At 42.9% G+C, this 24,824-nt stretch overlaps 1 protein-coding gene across 4 annotated transcripts in view; it reads left to right on the top strand.

Moving 5' to 3' along the window:
• FRK (fyn related Src family tyrosine kinase) overlaps positions 1-24,344 on the top strand; it is a 48,097-nt gene extending 23,753 nt beyond the window's left edge. For all 4 annotated transcript variants that reach the window (XM_066610942.1, XM_066610943.1, XM_066610941.1 and 1 more), the window contains 6 exons: positions 2,724-2,887; positions 5,030-5,198; positions 10,198-10,356; positions 12,306-12,487; positions 23,346-23,511; positions 24,130-24,344. In XM_066610942.1, coding sequence (XP_066467039.1) covers positions 2,724-2,887; positions 5,030-5,198; positions 10,198-10,356; positions 12,306-12,487; positions 23,346-23,511; positions 24,130-24,344 — 1,055 coding nt within the window. The remainder of the gene's footprint in view (positions 1-2,723; positions 2,888-5,029; positions 5,199-10,197; positions 10,357-12,305; positions 12,488-23,345; positions 23,512-24,129) is intronic.
• Positions 24,345-24,824: the final 480 nt, after the last annotated feature.

Below are 24,824 nucleotides of genomic sequence, written 5' to 3'. Positions count from 1 at the left end.
CCTTGCAGAGACTTTCTCTGTGCACCCTTCTTTAGAATCCCAGCCAGTATACTGAAGCACTGATTTTTGACTTTACCTTCATTTAGAATATATCTATATATAATAGGAATGGAACCTCTATAATCTGTCTCATGGCACAAGACAGGTCTTAATTAATGTCTTTTGACACCTGTGCACCCTCTAATGGTAGTTGAAGATCACTGCACATTAAAGGGTACACCCTTTGAATAAAACAAGTATAATGTGTAAAGAAGAAAGATTTAAATATAGGAATGCTGGAGAATTTCATCCAACATGCGTTTGGGAAATAATTCCTGGAGCTCAGAAACTCTCCCTCCTCCCCAAAAAGGGGAGGTGAACTTCTCAAGATCCAAGAATTATTTTGAATTGCGTATTCTAATAAATTTTTGTCTCCCTCCTTGCCAACTCCCACCTTCTCCTTACCTTTACAGTTGTTACAGCAGCAGAAGCAAGAAGAGTGTTCCTGTGGAACTGCTGACGGTCTTTTCCTTCTCCCCTCCCCCTATATTCAGTGCTGCAGCAAGAGAAGAAAGGCTGCTGTGTTGATCAAGTCTGAGTAAATGGAGAATTTTTCCAGCCTTCCTCCTCTATCCTTGTTCTGCTTAATGACTCAGGATTGGCTATAGGAGAAGGAGGAAAAGAGGGAAAATTCTCCATTTACTTAGGGCCCAATCCTATCCAACTTTCCAGCACTAATGCAGCCATGCCAGTGGGTTGAGCACTGCATTCTGTGATGGTGGGGCAGTCCTGGAGGCCTCCTCAAAGTAAAGGAATGTTTTTTTCCCTTATCTCTGGGCTGGATTGTGGCTGCATTGATGCTAGAAACTTCAATAGGATTGGGTCCCTATGCCTGATGGGTGCAGCAGCTGCTCTGCTCCTATTGCCATGCCTTGTTGGGCGCTATCACTATCACCAGTACTCAGGATTCAGGAAGTGGCCGGTCAGTTTGGCCCTCTGATGTTCATAGACCTTTGGCCAATGGCCAGCCTAATGAACCCCCTACACCACCCCTGTGTTCTTGGAATTCATGATAGTAAATAGGATGTATTGTCCTTATTGCCATTAATATCCTAGGGAATTTTGTGGACATCTTATATTTATCTGTTCAGCAAAAATGTTCCAGCAGGAGAGGTTTTTCAGTGGCTATAGTCAAGCAAAATCCCTTGATGAATTTTGCCCACTGGGAGAGGCTGAGAGTTTAGAATGGTGGTGAGGGGATAGCTGGGGGGAGAACAACTGAGGCGGTTTCCAGGGAAAGGGTCCAGAGGGGAACGAGGATACAGAGGATGCCAAAATACACAGATGCATATAATCTCTTCACCTAATGGGAAAAACAGGAAGGATCATATCTGTGGAAGAATTTATATCTGTTTTGGCTTTCAGGTAGCAAAAACAATGTTTCATTTTGAGACAGCTAAAGGAATTTACAGTGGGGAAAATGATTTTTTTTTTTTATAAAAATGTTTGTTTATTACAGATGCAGGGTAGGGAAGTGGGCAGGACTTAGGGATGGATCTACACAGGTAACACATCAGGATATTGGCCTTGGATTACAACATGTATTCTTAAAAAAATACTAGAAATAAATAATCAATGCAAATATTACCACATTTGCCATTATAATATTTACTAATTTATCTAAACAGTCAATATTATTTATCTAAAATTATCTATCCAGTCATATATAGGCTTCCAATATTTTCTTATTCTACCTATATCTCTTTCATTCTTTCTGTTAAGACATCTATTTCTGCTATTTCATAAATCTTCACTATTAATTTTTCTCTAATTGGAACGTCTATAGATTTCCACATTTGTGCATATAATATTCTTGCTGCTGTACTAATATGTGCAATAAGGTGCTTCTTGTGTTGATCTTTAATTTCTGATGTCACCTTTACGAGAAATATTTCCAGTTTGAATGGTATTACACAATTCAATATCCCTTGTAACATTTTATGTATCATTTTCCAATATTTCTTTGCATTTTTGCATGTCTACCACATATGGTAAAAAGTCCCCTCGCAGTGGGGAAAATGATTATGGTGGGAAAAATGATGCAGTAGTTCCAATGGATATAATCTTTTCAGTGTATGTATTAAGAAAGTCTTATATACACATTATAGATTAATTAGACAGTCTGCTAAGACGTAATATATTTGTTAATGCATAACAAATTAGCAGTATTTCTTATTTGGTTATTCTAAAGCAAAGGTCTAAATGTTCCTATATTTCACCACTATTTTATTTAAAGCAGCTGCAGTAGTAGTAAAGGTTACATTCTGGAACCATAATCTACCAAACTCCACTACATGCCCTTGAGGACTTATGTACAGCAAGGAGTACTTTTAATTTGTTTTTTATTTTTGATTTTTGAAGTCCAGTTTCCAATGCTTTAATCACAAACTACCACACCCAGGGCCACTCAGCCGTTTTGGCATGGCAAGGTGCCTAGCAACCACCAATACAGAATCACTCATAGCTGGTCAGCAGTAGAGCTGGACTGAGGTCTCAACATTAGTCAAAAAGAGGACTTGTTTGGCCCATGCTGGTTTTAATATTCTTTCCAATGAGTGTATAAGATTCAGGGCAATAGCTGATTTGATTGTGCCATCAGGCAAGTATTTGTGTGTGCATGATTTGTATGCATTTGTAGTAGGCAACACTTGATACCTTTCTTCCTTCTTTTTTTATTTTCCTAGTTTATGATGGAAAAGCCGTGAAGCACTACCGAATCAAACGGCTGAGCAGTGGTGAATATTTTGTGACCAAAAGGAAACTTTTTCATAACTTGAATGCTTTTGTCAGATACTACAGTGAGAGCAGCGATGGGCTATGTATCAAGCTTGGGAGGCCATCTATAAAGGTAGAGCTGATTCAGAATATTTCCCCTTTCAAACTCTAGAGAATCTTTTGGTTAGTTAGATGATAAATACTTAGCCACTCACCCCAAACAACCGTGGTGATTACTTTAGGAAATTGCATGTTATTGCACCATTTCATTTTCAGCGATGGCATATCAATAACAAAAAGTCATGCCATTTCGGACAAATAAGTGTGTTGGCTCCAAGAGAAAAGCATGCCAACTGGTGATTGATGAAGTTGTGGCATAAATGTATATTGAGATGAAATCACCAAACTCATAACTCTAGCTGTCTGCACAAACTGACTGAAGAAATGCAAACCAGCTCCTATTGGCAATATTTCATTGTTCTAAAAGCTTGCCTAGGTGTATTATTCTTGTTATTTTCTAATCTATATTTTAATCTTTCAAGAAGAAACACATAAACAGAATCACATAACTATCACTTTGGTCTTTAAAATTTTCTCCATAATATCGGTCATTTCAGAAGCGATGCCTTCCAGGTGTGAATGTTTACACATTCCCACTTTTGATTCCCTGAACTGCTCCATTTTTATCAAATATGTACCATTAACTCATACATTGTAATTCAAGGCTTTAAAAAGCCCCACTCCCTCCACACGCACCCAGCATAAGGGAAATGAAGATATAGTGGGATCGATAATGAGTGTATAGGAGTATGCATACCTTTCTGTAGAAAACATTTTGCAGCTTTCATTGTTTTCGTTGTTTTACAACTTTTGTGTACCATTGAGAAAGGGTGAGGTCACCTGAAAAGCACTAGTATTTTAGTAGACAGAACATTTTTTAAAGGATTGAATGAACACATTATCACTTATGTGACCTGCTACTCTTTTCTGAGTGTATTGATTACTGTATTGGTAATGATCCTTTAGATGAGGGGTGCCAAACTCATTTCATACAGCAGGCTGAATAGCATTTATGATGCCTGCTGAGGGCCAGAAGTGATTAGGCAGGAAGTGATGTCATTAACCCATTTTTGCCTGGTCCACAGGTATACACATTTGATTCCTCTTGCTTATATGCAACACTGGACAGAAATGGCTTAAACAGGTCATAACCAGAAATAAGCACTTTTTCACTTAGAAACATATTAGCTGCAAATGACAGAAGATCATATTTCTGATCATATTTCAAGATATGGGAGAGACCAATTATCATGCAGGCTGCCCTTTCAGCAGTAATACATCAGTTTTAGATGTATTAAACTGAGAGCCCAAGGACCAGCTAAAAAGCTTCCGCAGGCCACATCTGGCCCCTGGAATGTGTCCTTATGTTTGACACCCCCGCTTTAGATTTTTGATGGCTTCCATATTGCCAAGGCAGCATGGCAGTCTAAAACTATACAGCTGACAGTGCAAATTCACCCCTGAGCCTCTGTCCTTTTCTACATGCGCATACTGCATGGGAAGGGTGGATTATTGAGAGCAGGAAAGCAGCTTATGGAATTTAGCCCAGTAGCCCAAAGCAACTGCTTCATATTGCTTCATATAAGCCTGGACCTTCAGCAAAATGGCACTGTGCATCTTTTACATGCATCTTGTACATCAAGAAGCCCCAGTGCCTGGGGCAGTGACATCACATGTCATTTGTGATGTCAATTCCAGGCTCTCCCTAGATGAAGAAGCAATGGTGGCTTCGCGCCCCCATTCCTTTGCCTATGGAGGCTCCTCCTTGAAGGAATGCCACTTGAAGGGGGCACCACTGAGCAGAAGGAACCAGGGCACAAAGCTGCCAGTGCTTCTTCCTCCGGGGAGAACCCTGGAAGTGACTGCCTTGCACCTTTTACAGATCTCCTGAAGGACGGGGTATTAGCTATGGTGGTTCTGCGCCCCATTTCGTTTCCTATGGAAGCTCCCCCTTGAAGGAGCACCACTTGAAGGGGTGCCACTGAGTGGAAGGAACCAGGGCACAAAGCTGCCGCAGTGAGCACCCCCTCCTCTGAGGGAACCGTAAGCAGTGCAAGGCAGTCATGCACCCCCTTTGGCGTAGCATCTTAGGCTACACCTCTCAGGCTCCACCCTTGTTATGCCTCTGTGTATGTGGCAGACACCATCTTGGTGTGCTCTGATAGTCATTTAAAAAAAATTATAAGATCTATGTGCGGTGTTTTATTCCCACCAGACAGAAGTCCCAACTCCATATGATTTGTCCTACCAAACTGCCGATCAGTGGGAGATAGATCGGAATTCAGTGCAGCTCTTGAAAAGATTGGGCTCTGGCCAGTTTGGCGAAGTATGGGAAGGATTATGGAATAATACCACACCGGTGGCAGTTAAAACGCTCAAACCAGGTATGTTGAAAACATCTTTCAACCTTTCCTATACATCAGTTTATCTTGTAATTCTATAAGGCCTCTTGCAAAAAATTAATCCGGTCAAATGTTGTAAAGTAAAAATAACAGACTCCTTTAGAAAGTGATATGGTTGGCACTGGAAACCCTTTAATGTTGCTTTTCATCTTGTCCTGTTCATCTTAAGCCATTTGGTTGGTATGTCCTTGCTAGATTTTCCACTAGATTTTTCCCTATTTGCCATGGTATTTGGATTTCTTTTTCCAATGGGGCTTACAGTGCTATTCTATGCATATTTACTTAGTAGTAAGCCTCTCTGTTTAATGGGGCGTATTCTCAAGTAAATGTGCATAGAACTGCTTCCCCATAGTGGTCCAGGGAACATCCTACCCTAAATGATGTGTCACTTTATGTATCCCAGTCTTCCATAGCGATATTGTCACCTGCTGTTCTCTTATGCACAGGAGTGTAAGAGCATACAGAATTCAAAAAATTATAGTTGTAATACTCAGTGGCATTGCAAGTGTGTACAGCAAGCATGCCAAATACAGAAAAGATAAGGTGAATGTGAACATGTGTCTTCTGAAATCTCACTTCCACAGTCACTCATTAAACTAACTTGCCGTTTAACATACAATATTGCCATATATGAAGGTAACCTAGGACTCCAATTCCTCCTCCGCATTGAAATGGCTTGTGTTTGGGTTGCTCTGTGTGTGTGTGTTTTAATTTTACTGTCCTTGTTGATTCTTTAGTTTTAAGGTTATTTCAAGGTTGTTGTGTGTGTTCACATTCCATTAGTTTAATATTTTTAAACACTGTAAAGCTACACTGTATAAAGGCATATACTGAGATATACTTAAATTGGAATTGAAGGAGTCTTTTTTGCAATAAGTCACTATTGACTTCAGGGTTGCCAATTTTTCCTCTCCAGCCTCCCCTCCATCTAGAGCAAGGGTGGCCAACCTGCAGCACCAGTGCCACTAGTGGCACATGAACACTTCCTAAGTGGCGCACATAAAGTCACCTGTCTAGACTGCACTGGCTGATGCAGGGTTCCACAACTGTGAGTGCATGGCACTTCTCGCAGCGCAAAGCGCAGAAAGGAAGCATGAAGTCATGGGGCGGGGCGAAGATAGTTTGGTTGATCTCATGAGCCAGCCAAACCACCCAAGCAGATCTGGAGAGGACCAAAATTAGGTAGAATGGCACATTCAAGATTCTGTACATAACGAATGGTACGTGGTGTGCTGCAGGTTGGCCACCCTGATCTAGAGGTTCATCAGGACTCAGGAACAGCTTAATGGTTGTGTCTGTTGCTTTGGACATGCAAAAAACATTATATAAATGCGAAAAATTATTACGGGATATTGTCAGGGAATGAGAGGGTCCCAAAATGTCCCACAGTATTTCATCAGTGAAGAGTCAGGAAAGAAGTATAAGTAGCAGATAGTTAGGTTTACCAAAGATAGTTTGTATCCAGTAATCCATCATTACATGCACCAGAGATATATACACTACAGCAGTGGTTTGTTTTCATTTTCACTATATTTTCCCCCAACTGCCATGCTACAAATTCCACCATGTTTAAAATACGGAGTGTGATTTGTCTTGGTATGTCTTTGAAGCACTTAGAACCATTTATATACAACCTATCATTAATAATATATATATTGTTGAAATATGCCCTTAAGTGTACAAAATTTTGGTCTTTTATAGGTGTGTAATAAAATATTTACTGTGAGGCAGGGAAGAAAACAATGCATCCATTTAATAAAAGATAGTGAAGGGGCAATATTTCTAAGCATACTGCATTTGGTCCCTGTTGTGTATAAGCAACGTTGGGCAGAAATGGCTTAAGGAGTTTCACAAGATGTATCTCTATTTATTCCAAACTGTTTTCTCACAGGCTAGTTACAAACTGATCTTTGATCCTGCCAATGCAGGATTTAAAGTCCAGCTGATTAGTTTGCAGCACTTACATTTTAGAAAGGCCTTCAATTAACCTCACAGAGAGAGGCACAAGATTTCTAATTAAACTGGCAACAGCGTTGATAAAAGCAATGCAGCCCCCCCACCCTCAAGCATCTTTAAGATCTTTTAATAATCAGTGTTTTTTTAAATGGTGACAGCTTCATTTGCAAGACTAGCTAGCCCGTCATGTTGTAACAGTTTTCATAGCTATGTCTATGTATGCTGGCACCAGCATTGCTGTTCGATTTTGATATTGCTGAATATTGTCCAGATGCCCTTTAATTTTCTGTCTTGTAAGAAGGAAAGAGCTGTGTCTTTGGTTAATAAAAAAAGGCTATAATAACAAGAGAAGAATGTGTCCCACAGTGACAGCTCAGGGATTTTTTGGGAAAAGTCCTAAATAGACAGCCTGACACAACATCAATGAAACCAGCGAGCATACAACATCCATAAAGGCCCCACAGTATTATCTGAACACATCTGAAAGCACTGCAGGCGAGGTGGTTCATGCAGAAGTGTGAGATGGTCACTCTTATAATAGATTCACCTAGGAAAATTATGTGCGCCTGTGTGCAATGTCTGGTTTGGCTGCCAATGTATCGCATAAAGGCTTAACAATATGCTGTTACAGTAGTTCATGTTGCTTTTTCCACTGTATTCACTGAATGTGTAGAAAATTGGGTCATGCCCAGTGGACCCTTTCCAACAGTGCGCACATGCTTTCACTGGGTCCCTTGGCCTGTGCACATTCAGTAGACATACGCTTGTGACACAGGCATGTTTTCTCAGATGTGCATCTAAACATGGCAACCAAGAGTTGGTGGGTACAGTCTCACTATCCCTTGTGAAACAGTGCACTTTTGTAAAAGCTGCTCCATATAGTCAAATAAAGTGGAATTGAAGTTTGAATACTGCTACCAAAGTAATTTTCAAGATATTAAAATGCTGTAATTACCACTTGAGAGCATTCTACCAGGCTGTTTGAAAATTGATTTGAAAAGGCACCTCATAGTGGTTCTCCTGCTCACCTCATAAGTATCCATATGAATTGACCTTAAGACTTAGGAGCATTCTTCCACAGTGAAGACTCCATTAATTTCAGTCTGCGTTTAGCTTTGCAATTTACAAAAATTCTTTTCTGTCTTTCTGATTTTGAGGCTAGCATGATTAAGCTAATTTCTTCATCAGTATCTACAGATTTTAAAAGAAAACAATATTGTATTAGTATACAAACTATACCACTGGTAAAGAAATGTCATCTCATTAGAAAAGCCCTTCTTGGATCATATTAACATCTTCTGTCATTTTTTTATTTAAATCCACACAATTATCATATACCTATATTGTCTGTAACACAGCTGGTTCATATGTGCATGTATATCACTTGATTTCTCATCACTTGATGATTTGCTGTTGGATGTGTGGATTAACTCTTCTAAGTTTGTTTGAGGTGTTCAGAAATGAGATGAAAATAAACCTCCTTATCTTGGTATTTGATGTGTGTCAACTCATTCACATGTTGACATTGTCACTTGGTACTGCAGCAATCAAGTGATGATGTGCAGGTATGAATCAGTCATATCCTGTCAGCAACCTGAGCAGGAACCATGTGACCTCCATCTTCTCTGTAGCCCCTGAAACATGCTTGGTTTGTTTGTTTACATTTTCATTCCGCCCTTCCTCCAAGGAGCTCCGGATGGTGTATATAATTCCTTTACTCCTTTTGTCTATATAGTTTTGTCTTTTTGTTCTCACAACAACCCTGTGACGTAGGTGAGGCTGAGATATTATGACTGCTCCCAGGTTACCCAAGAAGCTTCTCGGCTAAGCAGGGATTTGAGCCTGGATTTTTCAGGTCTAACTCTCAAACCACTACACCATGCTTGCTCTCTGTTTACTAGCAGTATTATCATTAGCTGCTGTGAATAATTGAACAATATCAGGGGAGGTTCACAGGGCTATTCAGTGGTGTTGTAATACAGATGCTTAGTTTGGTTCATTTGGTTCAAATATCATCCTGCCATGGATATTGGGGAGGGGTATGCAAATATCCAGTACATCTAGGCTCTGCAGCTCAGTAGCTGAGCACATGCTTTGCACATGGAAGCTCTCAGGTTCAATTCCCAATACTTCCAGGCAAGGACAGAGAAAAATTACTATCTGAAACCCTGGTAAGCCACTACCAATCAGTTTTGACAGTACTGACCAAGATGGTTCATTGGTGTGAAAGTAGAAGGCATTTTCCTAATTTTGCAAATAAAACATTGAAAAAAATGTTCTAATTCGCTTTGGGAATGAACACCTGTATCCATATGAGATTCCTTCCTGAGTCGGAATGTGTGAGGGCAACACAGCATCACTTTCTTGACCTTATGACTTTTTGCAGGGATTGTCTGTCTCTTGACATAAGAAGTAATCTTAAGTTCTTTTGAACTCTGACTTTCTCCAGGCACTTGATTAGTCTGCTGGATGGTAGAAACTGCAGAGCATTATATTTCCTTTCTTGGCTGAGACGGCTTCAGTAAAAAGCAAAGTAATAAACATGTTCTATTCCAAAGTATAATGAACTACAACAATGTAGCTTGAAGGTGATGAATACGAGAATCAGTATTATTGGAGTCTATAGCTGGAGGGATGGATACAAATAACAAAGGTGTGGAAAATTATTGCTCCATTTCTACATTTCGAGTAGCTAGGAGAAGCTGCGAAAGCAATAAAACACAAAGACTACAGCTTGAGTCATAAAATGACCAATATCCTTTATGTTGGACAAAAAAAGCAACTCCACTTATTCATTTTTCTTAAACTGGAGAAAAGTCATAATATGCAACCTCTGTTCTCCTTGTGCCGTCCCACTTCTGTGGCTTCCATTCTCAAATTACTTCAAGGATTTTTGCACGGATGGTACATACCACTTTGTGAAGGAAAGAAAGAGGTCACAGTCATTTGAAAAAGACTGTGGGGCAGACAAAAATGACCCTTAATAACATGGGCTAATTTTCTTTTGTTGCTGTTCTCATTTCAGGTTCAATGGATCCAAAGGACTTCCTGAGGGAAGCACAGATAATGAAGAATCTGAGACACCCAAAGCTTATACAGCTCTATGCTGTTTGCACTTTAGAGGATCCAATTTATATTATTACAGAACTGATGAGACATCGAAGCTTGCTAGAATACCTCCAAAGTAAGTAGGAGACATTTCATTCTGCAATACTCTGTGTAGTTATACTGTAGCATCAAAAATGCACTAGTGAAAAGAATGATTAGCCCTTGAAAAAGCTCTGGTTGGACTCGATGGTTGTCATGGGAAGCAAAATGTCTTAAAAATCTACAGGCAACCTACCTAAAAATAATAAAAGACAACCCCCACTTGAAATTTTATACCTTCATTCCTGTAGAGCAGTGGTTCCCAAATGGGTGGGTTGTGACCCACCAGCCAGGAAAGCACTTGTCCCTGCCCCTTTAAGGGGCAGGGGGGAGGCAGCAATGTGCTCCCCAGGATTGCGCTGCTGTGGAGGGGATGGTTTTTAAAAAAAACTTTCCTAAGGAACCGATGGCCTCTGGGGGTTGCAGGGACCCCTGCAGATGCCTTGCAGGGCACCCCAAACCTCTAACAGTGAAAAAGCAATCAAAAATCACTTCCCTGGTAGGAAGGATTCTAAGAGAGGGGATAAGATCCTCTTAGGGTGCAGTAAATGTTTCAGTTTATTTATTAATAGTGAGGGATAGGATTGGGCAGTTTAGACTGTTTGTTTGTTAATGGACAGGGATAGGATTGGGCAGTTAATAGCATGAAGTGCAATCCTATACATGTTTACTTGGATGCAAGTCCCACTATGTTCAATGAGACGGATTCTCAGATTTGTAACCCCTGATGATTTGTCAATATTATGTTGTGAAAGTTGACCCAGCTCTTGTCAAAACCGGAAGCAAAGTTCTAGGGATGGAACAATACTGGTGAACGGAGTCAAAGGCAAGACAGACAAAATGAGGTATTGTAAGGACTTAGTGAGGCAGTGGCCAGAAAAGGTCCAAGATTTTCTTGTGAAAACACACTTATCATGTATTTTTTCAACTGCTGATCCATGTAATTACAGGATGAAAATGTGGTGCTACGAAAATGTCACTCTGTTATATGAGCTTGTGGGAAATGTAACATTCATGCTTGTAGACAATGAATGTCACAGCAGAGGGCACACATCCTACTACTCTGCCTGAAACCCCAAGCCTTCAAATCACATTAGCAAGCCTATGACATAAGTGCTGTTACTCTTGTGATTTATAACCTGGGCAGGAAAAAAAAATACCCCTTGGTTTGCTATGAGGAAATTGTTGAAAAAAAGGTAGAAGAGAAAAAAGTACTTTGGATGATGATAGTCCATGGCCATATTTTGTTCATTTAGGAGTTGCCTTTGTTATGTACAACAGATCCAACCTGTCCTAGCACCTGTTACCCTGCACATGCCCAATCTTGTCTGATCTCGGAAGCTAAGCAGGGTCAGGCCTGGTTAGTACTTCGATGGGAGACCGCCGGGGAATACTGGGTGCTGTAGGCTTATACCATAGTCTTCCGAGACTGAAGGTTGCTAACCATTATTTTTTCCTTAGCCAAAAGTAATTTGCAGTTGGCGTAAAACACGTTCAAGAAAAGACATGATAATGCAGGTAATATTTCAGATTGCTGCTGCAATGAACAATAGTGTGGGCGGCACAAGTTTGGGTACGAATTGGGGGGTGGGAAGGTGCTGCAGAGCGTGATTCTACACCCCTTTGCTTGGAAGCTCCAAGAAATGACTGACAGCTTGCTCCTGCACAAGCAGGTCAACCCAGTGCATGCTGGCACAGAAAACAAACAGCGCATGAATCCTGCTGTCACTGGCAAGAGAAGAGCATTTACTGTCCTTAGAAGGGCAAACCCTCAGGGGGAGTAGGATAACCCTCAGATAGAACTGGGGCCTCACAAAAGTTTATTTTGGTTCTTGTGTACAGCTAAACAGTTGCCAAATTACTGCCAGTATGTTGCTTTGTGAGTGTAGTTCTTGTCTTGGTATTCTTAAATCAAACAGCCAGTCCTTATTAACCAGCTTGCTCAAGGCGTTCTCTTTTACAACAATTTTTTTTTATTCTGTACAGATGATGGAGGTACCAGAATCCACCTGCCCCATCAAGTGGACATGGCAGCTCAAGTTGCATGTGGAATGGCTTACCTTGAATCTCAGAATTACATCCATCGTGATTTGGCAGCCAGAAACGTACTTGTTGGTGAACACAATGTTTACAAAGTGGCAGATTTTGGACTTGCGCGGGTTTTCAAGGTAAATTCATTTCTAAGAAATTTAGATTATTTTAGGGATATATTTGCAGTACACATTAGTCTTGCATGGCAACAAATCTGTGTGTGCAATTATTTACCCGGGTGCAGTGATATCTCTTAGGCACGATAGCTAAGAGCAGAATGTCCATATTTATGGGGCGGTATACCTCTTGGTACCAATCTTGGGATGGCTATCAATTTTATACTTTGCTTGTGAGGTTTTGGGGCACATTGTTATTGTTGGAGATTTCTACACAGTTTTTACAAGGGTCACATAAGGAATCAGGAAAAAAAGCAATTATTGGAGTCATTTACCATTCTCTGACACTGCAATCCTATACAAACTTTCATGGGAGTAAGCTCCATAAAACTCTAAGGGACTTACTTCTGAGTAGGCATGCATAGGATTGCACTGTTGAACTAGTTTAGTCATAAAACAACATTCATGTCAGTAAATCACCTTAGAATGAATATTATAAAACATTGTCAGTAAACTTTGTCTTTTATGGTGGTGATACAACTAGATCAGTGGGAAAGGAGAAGTTGAACTAGCCTTCACCTGCCTGTCACCAATCATCATAGGATGAAAACAGCAAGCACTCATTGTGAACTGCCATAAATCTTTGCATTTTGAGGATCTGAAAAAGTTACATGAAGATTATTAAACATACAAATGTCCAACAAATATGAAGAAGCCTTATACTGAATGAGACCATTGGTCCACCTAGTTCTGTATGGTCTACTATGCTAAGTAGTCATGGATGTTCAGGTTACAAATGTGTTTTTTCAAGTCCTACCTGGAGATGCATTCTGGGAATGCAGCCTGTGTTTGCCATTGACCTACTGTCCCTTCCTAATTCATTGTTTCATTCATAGGTGACATCTTAGAAATGGATAGGGAAATAGAAATTGATACCATATTACTGTGCAAATGGCAACACCAGTACTAGCACAAGACATTGTGCAGACAAGCAGGGCTGGCCTTGCCATGCAGCAACTTGAAATGGTCACATGGAGCAATGTCCTTGGAAGAGTGGCGAACAGGTCAGCCCTGGCCCTGACCATCTGTTTATTGCCCTCTCCAGGTTGCCATTCCACTGGTGGCTCCAATCCTCTTTTGACTTGCTGAGAGCAAGTTGAGAAAGGATCACAGCACCAACAGCCTCCTCCCTCAGCACTACTGGAAGAAAGAGAAGGAAGAGAGAAAAGCTGTCAGTTCCATATAGCTTCTCCTTGCCCACTTGGTGCTCAAGGGCTGGCCTTAGGAGCTGTGGGGGTCCAGTTGGAAACTTTTTTTAATAGGGAACCAGATACACAGCCAAGGTCTGTAGAATCTTAGAGATATAAATAAAATTTATTATAGACTTTATATCTCTATGGTAGAATGGAAAGCTATCAAAATGCGCACTTAAAAAGTGTGTGAGAGAGAATGGATCTAAGCACGTTTTAATATAAAATTGCATTTATGCAAGCCTACAAGTAAACAAAATGTGTAGATCACTTCTGAAAAGTGAATAGTTACAAAACCACTTATTTTAGTGACTGTGAAATGATTTAGTAAAAATATTAATTTAATTTTTTTATTTTTACGCGAAGGCAGTGGGGACCAACTGGAAGCAGGCATGGGGCACAGTTAGAAGCAGTTGGTCCAGTTGGTTTAAAGCCAACCCTGTTGGTGCTTATTAAGCACCAAGTAGGCAGGGAAAGGCAATCTGGAGCCTGTCCCTTTCTCTTTCCACCCTTTTACTTTCCATCATCCACTGCTCCTGTTCATTGCAAAGAGAAGGGGCACAGACCAGGGAGGCAGGCAAATCGTGCTAACTGTAAATAAAGGGGGCACCCACTTATTTGCCTGCCCACCCTCCCCCGTCATCCATGGGGAGGTGGAAGCATGCCAGCATGCACATATGGGTAGCATTTGGGGTGGCATTGGCAGCACCTGCTGCCTCTGAGGATAGGAACAAAAGACAAGGTACAGAAACAGATCACTCAGTATGGAATGGGCACAAGAGATGCTGACATAAACAAAACCGGAGAAGTATGAGGGACAGGGCACAGGAAAAAACTAGTCATCAATTGGACTTAGGAGACAGTACCATGCATTAGATAGAAAATAGGAGAAATGCACAACAGCAAATGCACATGTAAGTAATTCAGCACATTTCTTATCTAGCCTAGCCCTGCCACTGCTGTTGGCCTCCTCTCAGTCCACAGTCATTCAGTCTACTATTGCCATGTTTGCCATCACACCTGACTTTACTGGAATGAACTAGACCCAGGCATTGGTCTGGATGGGGTAGGGCTTTCCTTTCAAACTGTGTAAGTTTGCATCTACCATTCCATTACGGGGTACACGCCATGATGTGTATGCGCAACCTCCTGATTTTAGAAATGGGCTATGTCAGAAGGCCAGATGCAAGTGAGGGCACATAAGAAGGGCACCCCTGCTGCCCCCTTCCTGGCTGCCCCCTTCCCCTGCTGCCCCCTTTCTTTCAATCTGCCCTCTTCCCCACCCTGATTTTTGCCCCATTTGTCCCCTTCCCCACTCGGTTCCACCTAGTCCCTGCTTCCTTCCTCCCCCCCCCCCCACTGACTTACCAGTGCGGAGAGGACATGGATGAACTGCCGGTGCACTGCCACAACCGCTCGTCACTTACAACATCTGCTCAACTGTGCAAAACTGTGTGTTGGGTTTTGCAACAGCTGTAAAAGACTTAAGATGCTGGAACACTAATTCCAGCAGTGCAAGGCCTTCATAGGACTAGGCCATAAATTAACGTCCTAAATAAAGATCTTTGCCTCATTACATTACATTGCCTCTCTAATCCCAACAACTCTATTCTTCTTTATATTTCTACTACTGTTTGTACTACATGTAAAATGTCATAGGGCTACATACAAAGTAAAATATAACAGCCCGGTCCACCAGCTTACAGTCTCAGAATAAAGACAAAACACAATAGAAAGGAAAGCCAGTTGTGAGGTTGGAGTCAGATAACTACTCTTTCTACCTTTATAGTTCCCCTTTGCTCAAATTAATGGAACTATTGAAGGGCAGGTAGCTCCTCATTGACCAAATTATTCTAGCTTTAAAGCAGTGCTGGTGACAGGTAGCTGACAAGTCTGGATAAGGCCATAAAGTGCCCCCCACAGTGCACCCCTGCTTGCCTTCAATACAGAGGGTTCAGGCCCTGTCAGGTGGGCACTTTGATGGACATAGGGCTTCAAACAGTGTTCAAGTAGGTTGACCCTGACACACACACCTGCCTCAAGGTTGCAGAGGCAACAATGACAGTCTGCTTCTGCTCCAACTGTCCTGACTGACCTGGGACAGGTCAGACAGGTTGACCACCCCCACACACAAAAAAAGTTTTGATTTCCTAATGTTTGTTAGGAAAAATTGTGCGCATGCATGCTCCTTTGCTCGCTGATGTTGAGCAGATATGTGTGGATCCCAGCTATGGGTACATAAGAACAGCCCCACTGGATCAGGCCATAGGCCCATCTAGTCCAGCTTCCTGTATCTCACAGCGGCCCACCAAATGCCCCAGGGAGCACACCTGATAACAAGAGACCTCATCCTGGTGCCCTCACTTGCATCTGGCCTTCTGACATAGCCCATTTCTAAAATCAGGAGGTTTTACTAAACTTTCTAAAATCAGGAGGATAGCAGGGCTATCCAGTGTTCTGCATCGAGTGCCACATGTATGATTATATGTCTCTGGGGCATAAGTCATGGGTGTGTCTTCGGTGTAAGGAGCTCCAGGGTCTCAGGGAACGCGACCGCTCCCTTGAAGCCTTGGTGGCCGACCTGGAGAAGCGCAGGCAGCCAGAGGAGGACCGTGGGGAGACTTCCGGGGACGATCAGGCTTTGTCCCAACCTCAGGCGTGCAGCTCCTCGGCTGCCCGGGTGGGAAGTCTCGGGACTGGAGGACATCATCCTGGAGAGGAGGGAAACAATCCCCTGGGGGGATCCCTTCTCCAGGGGATGGGCCCGTATCCGAGCGCACTCGGGATACTCTTCGGCGGGAGGGGGGTCAGGGGCTTCTTGTAGTGGGGGATTCGATTATTAGAAACATAGAGAGGGGGGTTTGCGATGGATGTGAGGACCGCATGGTGACTTGCCTGCCTGGTGCGAAGGTTGCGGGCATCACTTCTCGTCTAGACAGGCTAGTAGACAGTGCTGGGGGAGAGGTAGCGGCTGTGGTGCATGTCGGCACCAACAACGTGGGCAAGTGTAGCTGGGAGGTCCTGGAGGCCAAATTTAGGCTTTTAGGCAGGAAGCTGAAAGCCAGGACCTCAAAGGTAGCGTTCTCTGAAGTGCTACCTGTTCCACGCGCAGGGCCAGCTAGGCAGGCGGAGATCAGGGGTCTCAATGCGTGAATGAGACGGTGGTGTAGGGAGGAGGGGTTTAGATTCGTTAGGCACTGGGGAATGTTTTGTGACAAGCGGGGCCTGTACAAGAGGGACGGGCTCCACTTGAACCAGAATGGAACCAGACTGCTGGCGCATAACATTAAAAAGGTAGCAGAGCAGCTTTTAAACTGATCCCTGGGGGAAGGCCGACAGGAGCCGAGGGGCATCCGGTTCGGGACTCCTCATCCCTATGGGATGAGGATGGGGAGGTTAGAGAACAACAAGACAAAGGCAGGGTAGGAGAAGAAATTGGGAAAGGTAGGGTGATGGGATGTGATAGACGGTTTGGCACAATGAGAGGATGCGGGGACAAAGGAGCAAATAAGCAGCCCATCCTGGAGCATTCCGTGTATAAATGCTTGTATGCGAATGCCTGAAGTCTACGAGCAAAGGTGGGAGAACTGGAATGTCTGGTGACAAGGGAAAATATTGACATAGTGGGCATAACGGAAACCTGGTGGAATGCGGAGAATCAGTGGGATACCGCAATCCCGGGCTATAAACTCTACAGGAGGGACAGGCAGGGGCGTGTTGGAGGTGGGGTGGCCCTTTATGTTAAGGAAGGGATAGAATCCAGCAAAGTAGAGATTGAAGGTGGGTCCGACTCCACCGTAGAATCTCTGTGGGTTAAATTACCAGGCTTGTGCAGCGATGTAATACTGGGGGCGTGCTATCGTCCTTCAGACCAGAAATCTGATGGGGACCTTGAAATGAGGAAACAGATCAGGGAGGTGACAAGGAAGGACAGGGTTGTAATCATGGGGGACTTCAATTATCCTCATATTGACTGGGTCAATTTGTGTTCTGGTCACGATAAGGAAACCGGATTTCTTGACGTGCTAAATGACTGTGGCTTAGATCAGCTAGTCACGGAGCCCACCAGAGGACAGGTGACTCTGGATTTAATTTTGTGCGGTACGCAGGACCTGGTTAGAGATGTAAACGTTACTGAGCCATTGGGGAACAGTGATCATGCTGCGATCCGTTTTGACATGCACGTTGGGGGAAGAATACCAGGCAAATCTCTAACAAAAACCCTTGACTTCCGACGGGCGGACTTCCCTCAAATGAGGAGGCTGGTTAGAAGGAGGTTGAAAGGGAGGGTAAAAAGAGTCCAATCTCTCCAGAGTACATGGAGGCTGCTTAAAACAACAGTAATAGAGGCCCAGCAGAGGTGTATACCGCAAAGAAAGAAGGGTTCCACTAAATCCAGGAGGGTGCCCGCATGGCTAACCAGCCAAGTTAGAGAGGCTGTGACGGGCAAGGAAGCTTCCTTCCGTAAATGGAAGTCTTGCCCTAATGAGGAGAATAAAAAGGAACATAAACTGTGGCAAAAGAAATGTAAGAAGGTGATATGGGAGGCCAAGAGAGACTATGAGGAACGCATGGCCAGCAACATTAAGGGGAATAATAAAAGCTTCTTCAAATATGTTAGAAGCAGGAAACCCGCCAGAGAAGCGGTTGGCCCTCTGGATGGTGAGGGAGGGAAAGGGGAGATAAAAGGAGACTTAGAGATGGCAGAGAAATTAAATGAGTTCTTTGCATCTGTCTTCACGGCAGAAGACCTCGGGCAGATACCGCTGCCCGAATGGCCCCTCCTGACTGAGGAGTTAAGTCAGATAGAGGTTAAAAGAGAAGATGTTTCAGACCTCGTTGATAAATTAAAGATCAATAAGTCACCGGGCCCTGATGGCATCCACCCAAGGGTTATTAAGGAATTGAAGAATGAAGTTGCAGATCTCTTGACTAAGGTATGCAACTTGTCCCTCAAAACGGCCATGGTGCCAGAAGATTGGAAGATAGCAAATGTCACGCCTATTTTTAAAAAGGGAAAGAGGGAGGACCCGGGAAACTATAGGCCGGTCAGCCTAACATCCATACCGGGTAAGATGGTGGAATGCCTCATCAAAGATAGGATCTCAAAACACATAGACGAACAGGCCTTGCTGAGGGAGAGTCAGCATGGCTTCTGTAAGGGTAAGTCTTGCCTCACGAACCTTATAGAATTATTTGAAAAGGTCAACAGGCATGTGGATGCGGGAGAACTCGTGGATATTATATATCTGGACTTTCAGAAGGCGTTTGACACGGTCCCTCACCAAAGGCTACTGAAAAAACTCCACAATCAGGGAATTAGAGGACAGGTCCTCTCGTGGATTGAGAACTGGTTGGAGGCCAGGAAGCAGAGAGTGGGTGTCAATGGGCAATTTTCACAATGGAGAGAAGTGAAAAGCGGTGTGCCCCAAGGATCTGTCCTGGGACCAGTGCTTTTCAACCTCTTCATAAATGACCTGGAGACAGTGTTGAGCAGTGAAGTGGCTAAGTTTGCAGATGACACCAAACTTTTCCGAGTGGTAAAGACCAGAAGTGATTGTGAGGAGCTCCAGAAGGATCTCTCCATACTGGCAGAATGGGCAGCAAAATGGCAGATGCGCTTCAATGTCAGTAAGTGTAAAGTCATGCACATTGGGGCAAAAAATCAAAACTTTAGATATAGGCTGATGGGTTCTGAGCTGTCTGTGACAGATCAGGAGAGAGATCTTGGGGTGGTGGTGGACAGGTCGATGAAAGTGTCGACCCAATGTGTGGCGGCAGTGAAGAAGGCCAATTCTATGCTTGGGATCATTAGGAAGGGTATTGAGAACAAAACGGCTAGTATTATAATGCCGTTGTACAAATCGATGGTAAGGCCACACCTGGAGTATTGTGTCCAGTTCTGGTCGCCGCATCTCAAAAAAGACATAGTGGAAATGGAAAAGGTGCAAAAGAGAGCGACTAAGATGATTACGGGGCTGGGGCACCTTCCTTATGAGGAAAGGCTACGGTGTTTGGGCCTCTTCAGCCTAGAAAAGAGACGCTTGAGGGGGGACATGATTGAGACATACAAAATTATGCAGGGAATGGACAGAGTGGATAGGGAGATGCTCTTTACACTCTCACATAATACCAGAACCAGGGGACATCCACTAAAATTGAGTGTTGGGCGGGTTAGGACAGACAAAAGAAAATATTTCTTTACTCAGCGTGTGGTCGGTCTGTGGAACTCCTTGCCACAGGATGTGGTGCTGGCGTCTAGCCTAGACGCCTTTAAAAGGGGATTGGACGAGTTTCTGGAGGAAAAATCCATTATGGGGTACAAGCCATGATGAGTATGCGCAACCTCCTGATTTTAGGAATGGGTTAAGTCAGAATGCCAGATGTAGGGGAGGGCACCAGGATGAGGTCTCTTGTTATCTGGTGTGCTCCCTGGGGCATTTGGTGGGCCGCTGTGAGATACAGGAAGCTGGACGAGATGGGCCTATGGCCTGATCCAGTGGGGCTGTTCTTATGTTCACCAATATCCTAATCCCCTTCCTGACCTTGATCTGCCTTCTCAGCTCCACTCAGACTTGTGTTAGCAAAGTAGCTGGCACAGTTCTGAGTCAACCCAGTAGGGCAAGGAGGTCTCACTCCTGGTCAAGGGAACAATATCTGGGACTGCCTCCCTGTGCCACGGTTGCATTGGCGGGTTTGGGGGTGGGGGTAGAAGTTAGATAGGATTTGACTGTTAACCTTTTAAACTCTTTAAACTTGGTCTGCAAAATCGGTAGTGTAAAATAAAAACATGCTGTTTTAAGTGTAATAATATTGCAGCAGTACCCCCAGGCTTTACTTAACACTTTGGAAGTGTCATAAAGTATTCCCACAGGTAGATGTATCTGCAGTAAAAATCATAACAAGTGGGTCTGAGGAAAGAAGAAACTAACCTCAGAAAGCCTCAATTACAAATAAATAATTCTCCATTTATTCTCCTATGTCTGTCACTTACTTTGCTGAAATTAATTGGTATCACTTGGAACCAATATATTCATTTAAATCTCTTAGAGTCTGTATTTTTACTCCTGGAGCTGTTTAAGTGATGATGATGATCAAAGTCACTGGCTCTTTGGTGCCAGCAATTAATCACAAAACAAAGGCTCTTGAATGCATTAGCTCTTGCTGTCGCCTTGTCTTCTTCTTGAAGGCCAGACATGAGTCCCGTGCCTCCGGTGCCAGCAGGAGGCTTGTGCTGCTGTCAGTGCCAAATTCAGGATTCACAGTAGTAGGCCCCAATTAATCAAGGGCATTTCGATATTGCATGTACACTTGGCAATCAGAAGAAGAAGAAAAGGCTTAGGAATGAATGCATGAATAAAGATTCTATCTACCAGGCTCTGTTTTTGTCAGCGCGGATCTTTCAGTCCCATTGAGTACCAACACTCAGTTCACAATGAATTCAGTGAATTCACAAAACTTTAACTGGCCTCCTAGAGCTGTTTGTCAGAAATGTTTAACATTAACCCTTTTGGACGTTCCTTTGAATGCATGAGAGAGGAGAAGGATCATGGCTGATTTTGACCCCTGCACATTGATTTTAAGAACTCCTTGTATTGGCAACCTTCAGTCTCGAAAGACTATGGTATCGCGCTCTGAAAGGTGGTTCTGGCACAGCGTCTAGTGTGGCTGAAAAGGCCGATTTGGGAGTGACAATCCCTTCCACACCGGGAGCAAGTACAGTCTGTCCCTGGTCTGTCTCCCTGGCTATGGGCCTTCCTTCTTTGCCTCTTAGCCTCAGACTGTTGGCAAAGTGTCTCTTCAAACTGGGAAAGGCCATGCTGCACAGCCTGCCTCCAAGCGGCCGCTCGGAGGCCAGGGTTTCCCACCTGGTGAGGTCCACTCCTAAGGCCTTCAGATCCCTCTTGCAGATGTCCTTGTATCGCAGCTGTGGTCTACCTGTAGGGCGCTTTCCTTGCATGAGTTCTCCATAGAGGAGATCCTTTGGGATCCGGCCATCATCCATTCTCACGACATGACCGAGCCAACGCAGGCGTCTCTGTTTCAGCAGTGGATACATGCTAGGGATTCCAGCACGTTCCTGGACTGTGTTGTTTGGAACTTTGTCCTGCCAGGTGATGCCGAGGATGCGTCGGAGGCAGCGCATGTGGAAAGCGCTCAGTTTCCTCTCCTGTTGTGAGCGAAGAGTCCATGACTCGCTGCAGTACAGAAGTGTACTCAGGACGCAAGAACTCCTTGACAAGCTCATTTTCCAAAGCCTGTGCTTGAAGTAACATGTAGTATGGCCTATAGTTTCTGATAAACTTCAAAGGAGAGGAGTTCCAGAGCTGGGAAGAAGCCATTGGAAAATAATAATAATAATAAACAACTTTATTTATATCCCGCCCTTCTCCCCAAAGGGACCCAGGGCGGCTTACAACATGTTAAAAACAGATTAAAAGCATAATTTAACAGCAAATAAAAACGTATTAAAACACGTTAACAGATACCATAAAAACAGCAGTCAGATAAAAAGTCAGATAAAAAGAGCAAAACGCAGCAAATCATAGAGGAATCAGGCCTGTAAAAATACTAAAAGATATAGAAAAGATATTAAAAAGGCCATGAACTCAGAAGGCTTGTTTAAACAAAAGGGTCTTCAGGCCTCGCCGAAAAGTCTCAAGAGAGGGAGCCATTCTCAAGTCAAGGGGAAGGGAATTCCATAATGTTGGTGCCACTACTGAGAAGGCCCTATTTCTTGCCGCTGCCCCACGTACCTCCTTAGGCAGCACACTTGTAAAAAGGCCTTCTCTGATTACCTAAGAGGACGAGCCGGATTGTACGGAAGTAGGCGATCTCTAAGATACCCTGGCCCAGAGCAGTATAGGGCTTTAAAGGTCAAAACCAGCACCTTGAAAAGCTTCCTGATTGGAGCTGCTATCCACCTGATCTATAACACTGAGCCTTCCATGTGCATGAAACATTCATGGCAATCTGATCCACAGGTGCATAGGAAATTTGGCATTGCCAACAGTGTTTGGATTTGGACCACTTTGTTATTCATGCATAAGTATTATAACTGAGGAGGTCTTTTCAGAGACTGAATTTTGCCTATGCATAGCCTTTTTAAATGAATCAGATGTCACCCAGCATTACCACCAGTTTCAGGGAAGTAGAGGAGAAAGTGCTATTGCCAGCAAAAGTGCTTTAGTGCTCATTCTTTGAGGAACAGTGCATTAGAAGATGTTATGAAACACTGGGAAAGAGGTAGTATCTCAGTCAGGGAGTTAAATTGCTGTTGATCCATTTCTATTTCTAATGGAGAACACAAGCCTATTCCCTAAAATTGTGGGTGCATATCTGAGTAGCCCCATTGTGTTTCCTAGGGCATTTCCCGGGGTAAGGGGAATAAAATCCCCTTACCCTGAGTTGCACCCCAGTCCCAACCTGCCTCATGCTGGATACAGTGCAGGTCTATCAGCCTGCCTGTTAGGATAACTGCCATCGCGAGTTAGGATTTTACCCTGAAATACTTTGTTTAGGATATATTAGTTAAAAAACTTATTAAAAAAGGAATGTTCCTGAAGCAATGTAATCCTAAAAATTCAGCATTTATATGTGAACATTTATATTTTTTAATGACACAACAGGTAGAAAATGAAAATGTGTATGAAGCCAAACATGAAACGAAACTGCCTGTGAAATGGACTGCTCCTGAAGCAATTCGTCTCAATAAGTTCAGCATTAAGTCTGATGTCTGGTCCTTTGGAGTACTCCTTTTTGAAATAATCACATATGGAAAGATGCCTTATGCAGGTGAGTGTCTTGTTCACAAGGAATACTGACACACTTCCTAGCTGTTTTTACTAGTCTCTGTTCAACTGCTGTGAAGGTCTAGCAAAGATTTGACATGCTGCGTTTAGAATAAAACCTCTTGGATAACACACATTGATGACCTCAAATATATTTCACAGCTACTGGGAAACAGAAGCCTATCAGGCACTCTCCATTGCCAATGGACTCCAGTCTGCCATGGTTCACTAAGCTGGAACCATTTCAGTTTTCTTCTCATTTTTTAGCCAATTGGCTGTCCATCTGGGTTCATCATATCTTCTGCTAGAAGGGCAGGAGGATAAGAAAAGAGATTCTCACTCAATGTAGGGAAATAAGGAAGAGGGTTTTGCAATGCAGGGCATCGCAGGAAGTTGTCATTTGCGAATTTAGTAACACAAATTATTATTTTAGCCTGCAATTCTAACCACACTTTCCTGAGAGTAAGATCCATTGAACAAAATAGGGTTTACTTCTAAGTAGACCTAGTTAGGATAAGATTGTGCCCATAGTAACACAAATAGTAACCCCATTCCTTTCAAAATAGTATGAACCTTTACCTTGCATGCATTTCCATTTCAATCTTTTAAAACTATATTGCAGGTTTGATGGGCTATCAAGTCCTCCAGAAATTGGATCAAGGGTACAGAATGCCTCAGCCAGTGAACTGTCCTAAAGAGCTATATAACATTATGCTGGAATGCTGGAATGCTGAAGCTAAACAACGACCAACCTTTGAAACATTGCATTGGAAACTGGAAGATTATTATGAAATGGATTCTATATCCTACGTGGATGCAAATTCTTTTACCAGATGATCTACAAAAATAGTCCTGTGGATCACTTAAGTGAAAATGACAACCAAGTAACTGTATTCCTTTCACAAATGTTAGCCTTTACCTTTAAATGTCATCTTATACAATGTATATTTTCACACAGTCCACCAGGAAACTGATGAAGCAGACTCTTGTCTATGAAAGTTCCTGATGCAAGAAATTTGTTATGGTGTCATAGGTTACAGTCAGCCTAAGGCGGCTACTCTTCTGGAATTTTCACCAAAGTAACTGTGAGATCTGTTTAACCTCAAAATAGACAAACTATGTGGTTAAAATACTAATGAATCTTAAGGAATATGTACATACTGAAATCTGTGATGAGATGCCCAGATCTTGATGACAGCAGTCTGTCTTGTAAGATTATGCCAACTGTGCGAGGCAGCATTTTTTAATCTTTTTGCCATACAATGAAATTACTTTTCTATTTATTATTTAGACAGGAGATGGTAAAAACATGAATCA

Source organism: Tiliqua scincoides, chromosome 1 (assembly GCF_035046505.1).
Source record: "Tiliqua scincoides isolate rTilSci1 chromosome 1, rTilSci1.hap2, whole genome shotgun sequence".
Lineage (NCBI taxonomy): Eukaryota > Metazoa > Chordata > Lepidosauria > Squamata > Scincidae > Tiliqua > Tiliqua scincoides.
This window is presented reverse-complemented; position numbering and strand designations above follow the sequence as displayed.